The sequence below is a fragment of the Podarcis bocagei genome, assembly GCF_964188305.1.
Source record: "Podarcis bocagei genome assembly, chromosome: 1".
Lineage (NCBI taxonomy): Eukaryota > Metazoa > Chordata > Lepidosauria > Squamata > Lacertidae > Podarcis > Podarcis bocagei.
The window spans coordinates 101,233,738-101,243,412 of NC_138125.1; the positions used below are offsets into that span (position 1 = coordinate 101,233,738).

A 9,675-nucleotide genomic window follows, 5' to 3' on the forward strand; every position below is an offset into this window, starting at 1 on the left:
AATTAGCTGTGTGATGAATTTGTTATGAATACAATTATTCAGTTGGTAAGTGGATGTAACACATATCTAGGTCTGAAAAGGATCCTTACTCCATAAAATATTTCTGGTTCAAATAGTTTTTGCTGTAGATCAAAGTAGTTTTATAAGTGAATATTGACTAAGAGGTCAGGGGTTTCTGTAAAAGATGAAATATTTTACATTGCAGTGGTTTGACTTGGGGGGAATCAAACCTTGCCCTTTGTTTTCACAACTTCTTTCAGGGAGTGCTCAGTTACTGCTTTGTAGAGCAAAGCAAGTCTTGCAGCATTAGCTTTGCATATTGGCTTTGAACGCTACCCATCCATGAATTTGCTAAGGCTGATCTTGCTTGCTGGTCAAGAGTTATCATAGGAACACAGGGTGTGATCCAAGTTTCACCTTGTGAAGCCATTATTTTGTTCCCAGCGCAAGAAGGTTGGATTCTATCCATATGACGCAGTCTTATTCCAGATCAGGCTATTTGTTGGGCATGTGTTTCACATTCTCTTCTGCCTGATTTTTTTAAAAAATGTTTAAAATAAAAGCAAATAAATTGGAATTTCTAGGGATTGAACCCTGGCCCTTTTGCAGTCCTTCTCCAATGTGAACTTCAGCCAGGAGAGGTCATTTTCTACATCAGTGCCACTTCCTTCTGACCTTGGTTGGGCCACCTGCATTCTGTGTTGTTTTATTGTTTATTTGTTTGTTTGTTTGTTTTAAAAAACTTGCTTTATTTCTAAATGGTACTATAAAATGTTAGCTAGCAGAACCTTTTCTGACCTATGAAAGCATTCCACAGTGTTACAAAATTAATATTCTTCTGCTTAGTTTCTAAAGAGATTAGCAGTGCAGACTCTTTTCAAGTCTGCTGTATTCTTGAATCTCGCCTTCAGGGTAGGAACTATTCGGGGTGCAAGTTGGAACAGTAGTACTGTGTGTTGCTGATTTTGTTGGTGGTGGATTCCAAAGAAATGTCCACCCCTGATTTTTTATTTCTTCTGTGCTGGTTGTATAAAGAACTGTTCCAGTTGAGTGTGAGGTTTTAGGGATAGCTGCTTTTGTGCTTCATTTTCTTCTTCCAGCTTATATTGGGATATCGGAATATCTGAACTGAAATGAATTGTCACTGCTTGAGGACTGAAGAACTATCTATTTGTTTGTATTCTTAAATCTAGGTTAACCATAGGAATTGTAACATTATGAAATGCATAAAATTACTGTTTTTTGCTAGGTGAGCGTGGTCCAAGACTCAGTGAATATATCAGGACAGTCCAGTACAAACACACTAAAGGTACCTGAATGCCGGCTAGCAGAAGATCTAGGAAATCTCTGGGAAACAACAAGATTTACAGATTGTAGCTTTTATGTAGGTGGAGAAGAGTTCAAAGCTCATAAATCTGTTCTTGCAGGTACCTCCTCCTTCTGTATTATAATTTGTTTGATAAAATTATTTCGACCTTGGTATGGTACTAATGCTTTTGTCTCTTGCGACAGCTCGTTCACCTGTTTTTAATGCAATGTTTGAACACGAAATGGAGGAAAGCAAAAAGGTGAGTGAATGTTATCATCATATGATTTGTAAAGGAGGGTTTTGTTTTTTTTTACAGAAAACTGTAAGCTTTTGGTGTAGATCAAGAATGCAGTAGCTGGGTAACTGGGTTAGGTTAACTGATTTTTAAAAAAACCTTACAATTAGCTTCAAAGGTAATTGAGATTTTAATTGAACATTGTTTAAAATGGCAATTATTTATAGTGCAGAAAAACTATGGGCAATAGTGCCACATTAGATGGGGCATTTTGCCTTCATGCTCTCCCGGGGTCAGGGAGTGGGCTGCATTTTTAACAAGACTAATGCATGGCACAATATGGCCTAGTTGCTCCTGAAACGGTCTTTGTTACCAAACAAATTGAGGGGCAAAGGATATAGTTGCAAGGATTTAATATTGAGGAGCATTCAAATAAAACTGGCATTGCATTCAAATTGGAACTTTCCCTCAGAAATGGAAATGGGGGGAGGTATTTGTATGAGAAGCATAGAATTAACATACCTGGCCCTTAAGATTAGAAGAGCTAGACAGATTCCATCCATTTCAGCAAGTGCAGTCTTATGGTTCAGCATGCTCTAGAAACCTGTCTGAAATGTATGTAGAGACCCATGGAACTAAGATGTTAAGAGTCTCCGATTTTTAACTTTTGAATAGGATTTGAATGTGCCCACCACTTAGAATAGGATTCTAAGCAACTACAGCAGGAGCTAAATATCTCTTGTCACGTTACATCAGGATACTTTGGATATGAAATAGTAAGCTATTAGGAATTACACAGTGTAGATGGATTGTAATATTTTAAGTCGGAACCATGACAAGTTTTTTTTCTGTTTCACATAACAGAATCGTGTAGAAATAAATGATGTAGACCCTGACGTTTTTAAAGAGATGATGAGGTTCATTTATACTGGGAAAGCTCCAAACCTTGACAAAATGGCCGACAGCTTGTTGGCAGCAGCAGACAAAGTAAGTAATTGCCTATACAAGGGCTTTATAGGTCATTTGAATGAAACCCAAAAAGTGTTTGTTTTGGGAGATTTTTATATAGTTAAGAAAAGCACAGTAAGGAACTGGATTATTAGCAGTAGAAATGTATTAGAAGACATAAGATCCTATGTAGTTTAGCTAAATACTTCCTCTCAGGTAGTCTTTAGAGAGAACTTGAGGAACAGCTGCCTTCGTGTGCTGTTGTGCGAATTGAATGGATTTTTTTATGAAGAGTAAATATGCAAAGACAAGTGATAGAGGACTAATTCAGGCCTATTGCCTGTTACGCTGTGTCCAGACATTATCACAGTGTCACTGATACAGAGGGTGAGCTTCAGATGAAAACCCTTAACATTTGTTTAAAGCTTGAGATGACAGCAGCAGGCTTTTATAGCTAATAGTGGGCAAATTGTATTTAAGCTGTATATATACATAGGTCCTCTTCTGCCAGAGATACAGCCGCCAGGTAACATAAGCAGCCGGCACAGTCCCATTCCACCTCACACAGCCACTGAATGTGTGTTTGAAGGGAGTCTGTCTATTTCTTTACATTAACACAGTTGGCAATTCTTTGAGGGGCCAATTACTTCACAGTTACTAGAAAGTATATACCTATTAGAAATGTCTGCTTTTTAGATTAAGGTAGGAAAGAACAAATGTGAACAACAACGGGCTTTCCCCCTCTTCCTTTAGTATGCACTGGAACGGCTAAAGATCATGTGTGAAGAAGCTCTGTGTAGTAACCTCTCAGTAGAAAATGTTGCAGACATCCTCATCCTCGCAGATTTGCACAGTGCGGAGCAGTTGAAAGCACAAGCAATAGAGTTTATTAACAGGTATGTAATTGACTTCCTTCCTTTAAAAAGAATTTGCATCCTATGAAGTGAAATCTCCTGAAAAATTAATATCTGGATATTCTCTCATGCCACAGGTGCAGTGTTCTTAGGCAACTTGGTTGTAAAGATGCGAAAAACTGGAACAGCAAGTACGTACTGGCTACGCTTCAAAGCCATCTGTAAACAGTGTGTGGTATTTGGCACAATTCCTGTAATCAGAGTAGACCTATCAAAGCTAATAGATGTGACTGAGGGTCATTAATTGGCTATACTCTGAGTAAAACGTGGTTGACTACAACCCAATCAGTTTTTGTTGTCTTGATCTTAAATTCTATCATAGCAGAATAAACAATGTATACCAAAAACAAATAATTAGAATACCAGTATCCATATAGATTTGTTCCCAACTTCCTCTTGCAAAAGAAATGAAGCCACTTTCTGTTAACAATTTTTTCCTGTATCTCCATTTCCTGTAGACTTAAGCAGAGTTGAAACTGAGACTATGGGTGGAATTCCAGGTCACACTCTTCTGATTGTTCCATCAGCGCAAGCATTTCTGCTTGCCAGATGGAGCAATCCCTCTTTTCCTCCCCCCGCCCCAAATGTGCTCTTCTGGGGGTTTTCCTCATTCCCTAGAGGAAATTGGGGGGGGGCATGTTTCAATAATGGGAGCCCTTCCCCCTGGCTTCTGCTTGAGTTAGTTGAATCCGGGCCAGTAATTCTTTCCTTGTGCATAGGGCACTGAAATTGACAGAGAATATCTTCCACTGTTCTCATACCACAAGTGCAGCATCTTAAGTCACAGAAGATATTCTTGTAATGTCCATCTGGAACAGTATAGGCCCTGTGCTGAAACCTAAACAAGCTTCCCATGTTGATCCAGGACTTGAAAATCTGAAAGACAGCTTTTGTAGTCATGGTCAAACTTAATCATGTGATTCAGAGAAGTCAATGTTGGACTGACTGCAAGTTTTTAAATTCTGCTTTGGTAGCAGGGTGGCTGGGGTGACCCAACGGGATGGGGTGGAGTACAAATAATTAAAAATTTGACTTAAAATTGAAAAACAAGTTTGCTGCAGATTCTCCAAAAGCTAGATTGTCCTTTGCAGCCAAGTGCACAATTTCTAAAACAGCTGAAAAAATTCTCCTTAATAGTACAATGCTATGCATGCTTACTCAGAAGCAACTCTCATTGAGTTAATGGGGCTTGCTTCCAGAAAAGTATGCACAGGATCACAGGCACTCTTCTAATCCATGGCTCAGATATACCAGCAAGCTGATTTACCTGGGAGCATGTCCCATTGAACTTACTGTAGTAACTTCAAAGTGGACATACATAGGATTGCATTGTCTCCTGAACCTGATTCTTGTAATTCTTTTATTGACAGCCAAGCCACGGACATCATGGAAACGGCCGGCTGGAAGTCAATGATCCACTCCCACCCCCACTTAGTAGCTGAGGCCTTTCGAGCGTTAGCATCTGCACAGTGTCCACAGTTTGGCATTCCACGCAAACGACTAAAACAGTCATGAAATCTTCCATGAACTATAGAGAATATAAGACTCCTCATCCCTGTCCAGAGGGGTTTCCACAGACCATCTGCCAGAATTTGCTACCCCCTGTCCACAGAACAGAAAGCTTTTAAGAGTGGATAATAATATATGGTTTAATAATCAGCTTTAATTTAGACTGATAACTCTCCAGTTCACTGAAAGGCCTTAACGTCAGTTACTCTAGTTCATTTGTGGTTTCCTTTTTCCTTTTTCTTTTTAAATTGTGCCTCGTCTTTTTGACTCGGCTATGTAGGATTGCACTAGCTCCATAATGCAGTAATGCTGATAAATGAAGACCGTTCTTGAAAGGGATCTTCCTTTTTTAACAAAACAAAACTGAACCCAAAATGAAGAGTATAATTTGGTCTTGTGGTAACTGGAAGGTTTCAACTAGCCTCTTATTAAAAGCGCTTGAGTTGAGGGGCAGCAAGCACTCCAGTCAAAGTACTGTATTTAGGGTGCATCTACCTTCAGAGGGTGCTGCCAGGCATGCTGTGGCAATATACTACTCTGAATATAATTTATTTTTCATTGGTTCAGGTGAGTGAGAGAAATATGCAATGTCTTGGCCCAGAAATGTATTTTGCTAGAATTTCTAAATGCTTACTCCGTGAGTGTCTCCATCAGATGTTAAAAGAAACACACAGTAACCCTTTTTGGCCTGTGTTCCTTCACGATTCGTTGCTATTTTACATTTACATTGTACTGAACCAGAGCGAAAGCTAGTATGGAGAGAGAACAAGTGATATATGCTGGGGAAGAAGTGGTTATTTCTCACATGGGATACATGGAAGGTCAAGGATGCATAAGAATGACCAAATGTAAATTTCAGAAATGGGCCAAATTATGGATTCTCAGTATGCACTTTTAATGTGTAACTTTTGTATGTTGTGTGGTACATATATATTTTGGTTTTGATAAATATGGTACAGCAATTGTGGCCTAACTTTTGAAATACATTAAGATGCCCACAGCCACATGGGATTTAGTTTTGTTACTGCAAACAAGGAAAGCATGACTTTAGAGATGTTGATTCAAAGTGACTATCTCAAGTGTTCATGTTAGAATCCATTCTATTTTCACACTTTGGGCAGGCTTAGCTATGTTCCTTTAGTGTGTGTATGCACAAGCCTGTTCACACTAGTGGAAGTTGCACAGACACACACTTAACAGGAAGAATAGGAGTCTGAAACGTCAGTATTTATAAGCACTGACTTGCTGTTTTTAGCATTTGCTATTGTACTAGCATTGTGGATGGTATTGAAATTCTGCATAATGTGAAAAGGATATATCAACCTGTAAACTGCTTGTAAAGGGCCAGTTTTTCTATACAAACCTTCGCTTTAATGCCACCACTTCCAGTGTTTTTGCTAGCTTTGTTTACAGTTGGGAGGATTTGTCTGCAGCAGTGCACATTTGTAAACGCTTCTTGAATGATTGACAGTGAATTTTACTTTAAACCTGGTGATGTGCTAGATCTGTTGCGTGGTAAAAGTTGTATTTAACCATAGGAAAAGGGAATTGCTCTGAATTTTTAACTAAATATTTTAATTGACCCGTTTGATTCACATGCTTACTCTATTAAGGTTTGTTTACCTTCTCAAAATGTGCTTCCTTTCTGTTTTCAGTGAGGAGCATTGACATGTTTAAAGTTCTCAAGCATGTTTATTAATTTGATTAAACATTTATTAAAGAACAGTTGGGGGCAAGCAGAGTGCTCCCAAGCCAGCACAGTGCTAAAATGTGAAACTTGCCCACTTTCTGGCTAAACTCACTCTTTAGGGTGACTTGAATGCAGTATTTGAATTATCATCCTTCAGGCACAGTTAAAGGCCATTTTAATTGCACTCCTGGTGGTTTCAGTGGGCCTCAATATTACTCAGTGAACCAAACCGATACAGAGATGCATCATAGCTTATAACATTTATTGGCAGTTTCTCCTAATCCAAACTAAGGTCTTGTAGGTGTTTTATCAGGTAAGCTGTGTTCCTCCATTGCAGAGAAACTTCTGCTGCAGTGTAATAAATTATCATAATGAACAGCCTCACAACGTGAAAGTTGCAGCTATAATATACAGAGTGACTTGACTATTTAATACCATAATTGTCCATTTCAGCTTATTCAGCAACTGCTAGATAGAGCAATCAGATGGAAGATCTTAAGCATTTTGTTTACAAGTTTTTAAAAAGCATAATAGCACACTTTGTACCAAAAAATAATAATTAAAACACTGTGCTGTAAGAATTTCTACAACTCTATGAAAAGTCCACTTGTCAAATTAATAAAATGTATGTCACGTGGTACACTTAGCAGCCAATCATGATAAGTGATATACACGCAGGTCCCACTATGGAACACTGTTTATCTGGAATTTCAGTTATCTGTACACAAAGAATTATACCCAAACCTCACTACACAAATGGCTGATTCAGATATCTGAACAGCCAGCGTTTACCCACTTCCTTACTTGTTTCTGGTTTGCTGGTCTGCAGCAGCCATTTCAGGCAGACAGGGAGATCAGACAAATCATGGATTAGAAATGTTCCCATAGGAAACATTGGAAACTATCAGCTTGTTATGTGAACACTTGCCTATCAAACGATTTCCTGGAAATGCATTGTGTTCTGAAAGCAGGAGCTGTGTGTATATTGTTCCATGCATTTGCTATTAAAAATACACAAAAAGGGTTAAACAAATCCACATCCCGCCCCCTGCCCCCCTTTAGTGAACCACATGCAGTGTTTTCACTCTTCCAATAGTGCTGGCAAGAACAATTTTCTCTGTCTTGCTGCAGTCTGATTACATTTCCTCTTGTTCCATATGAAAAAATCCTGATTGGAATTAGACTTCTCTTTCCAGAGAAGAGATCTAAAGTCCATTAGAGGTTCTCAGTGGGAAAAGGTGAGAAAGGTGATTTTCACTTCCTTCCTCCTTCAGCCCCAGCGCTCCATCTCCCAGCTGTCCTGCAGGGTCACCTGACCCCCTAGAGCAGCTTGGGGGGGATGCATGGGGCTAAGGGAGCAGGGGGAAATTGGTAGCAATCACCCCTTTCTCCACTGGAGGGCCCTGTTGATTTGGTTCAGCCCACTGATAGCCTTGATCCTCCCCCTAGTGCTGCAGGAGAAAAGGTCTGTTTGCACATGCGTTTTATGGCTGAATACTTGACATTTGGTGAGAATAGTAACAATCTACTCATTGGGATTTTCAGCACAGTTACCCAAGTGCCATGTTTGGCTTGCCAACTCTGTCCCTTCAATACCCACCGGCCATCACCATCAACCCCCGCCCCTCAAGGGAGCACCCTGCATGTGTTGTGTAATGGTGTGTGAGTTTTTAACAAAGATTTATTTTTCAGAAAAATAGGACTCTGTTGCTGTTAAATGTGGCAGAGGTTTCACTTAATTGAAGTATGAGACAATGTACTTCAGTGAAGGAAACTTCAGTAACCCATCCAGATTTCGACAGTCCATTTACTGCATGCTGAAGTATGAATGCATAGTGCCTTTTTGAAATATAATGGGATGAATTTGTTTTTGAAAATTCTTGGAAAAGGTATAGAGGAGTACTGATGTATGAGGAATACATGAATGCAGAATAGAGTACGACAGTTTGTCTTCAGAAGCTACAGATGCAAAATATTTTTCAGGCATATATTTTCTCTGTGCTCAGTAAACTCTGAATTCTAAAATGAGGTTATTGATAGAAGAAAGGCTTAAGATGATTTGTGTTGGGGTTGTGTGTGTTTTTTGTTGGCATGGTTTCATTATTTAACTATGGAATTTCAATGAGTTTTTGATGACATCTGCCTTCTAAGAGTAACACAGAGCACAGTATCTGTGTTTGTCCCCTTATGAAGAGGCTGTTCCTTCAAGGTCAAGTCTAAATAATTGTGCTAGTAAAGTTCCTATAGAAATTGCGAGGTTAAACAGTGGGAGATGCTTTGTTTTTAGGCTATAACGTAAGATTTTTTAAACCAATTGATGTTTGTCCCAAGTTTTAATTCTTATTGGCTGGGTTGATTGGATTTTCTTAACACTTCCTACAAACTGTTAGGTACTGGTTTGTTTTACAACACAAGTACCTTGAATTGCTTGCTTCCTGCTTGCAGCAAATGGACTTCCCCTTAAATGGACACTCATTATTTTTGTCAGTGTTTGCTGTGGTTTGCGTTAATCATACTCTGTAATCTAGTTAATCCTGGATTTTGATATGTCAGAATGAAGGTTTCTCTTTAGTTCTGTTTTAGAATCTAAACATTGGAAGGACTTTAAACCTGGGTCTTAGCTGGGAGTTATTCACATTACCTATCATGTTAAACACTTGCATCAAACCATCCAGCCTTTTATATCCGCCTGATGTTAACAGTGAAATACTTTTTGTACCTTGTTGCTGAAAATATTTTTGCATTTCAGGACATCAAGTTACAATAAAGTTGTTACTTATACAGAAATCTTCTGTGTACCTTGTTGTCTTTGAGACACTGACTTTGCTACGTTTTCCTTGGTATATAGCAACGTCAACGATGATCACAACGTTGTTCACTGTCTTGACATTTTTTTTATTCAGAAATCAGTAGAAAACAGATCCCTTTGTATACACTGGTTTACAACTTCACACACACACACACTATATTAATGCTGATTTTAGAGAAGGACATAGGCTGCCACATTGTAGGAAGTGTCATAAAGAATCATATTCAAAATTTGGAGGGGCATCTATGGGTACATCTGCAC

General features: G+C 38.9%; 1 protein-coding gene across 1 annotated transcript in view; it reads left to right on the forward strand.

The window, feature by feature from the left end:
- Positions 1 to 9,392, forward strand: part of SPOPL (speckle type BTB/POZ protein like) — a 33,578-nt gene extending 24,186 nt beyond the window's left edge. Inside the window, exons 6-11 of the mRNA XM_081201848.1 lie at positions 1,250 to 1,427; positions 1,513 to 1,568; positions 2,409 to 2,531; positions 3,246 to 3,388; positions 3,484 to 3,537; positions 4,777 to 9,392. Coding sequence (XP_081057974.1) covers positions 1,250 to 1,427; positions 1,513 to 1,568; positions 2,409 to 2,531; positions 3,246 to 3,388; positions 3,484 to 3,537; positions 4,777 to 4,921 — 699 coding nt within the window. The 3' untranslated portion in view covers positions 4,922 to 9,392. The remainder of the gene's footprint in view (positions 1 to 1,249; positions 1,428 to 1,512; positions 1,569 to 2,408; positions 2,532 to 3,245; positions 3,389 to 3,483; positions 3,538 to 4,776) is intronic.
- The last annotated feature ends 283 nt before the right edge of the window (positions 9,393 to 9,675 follow it).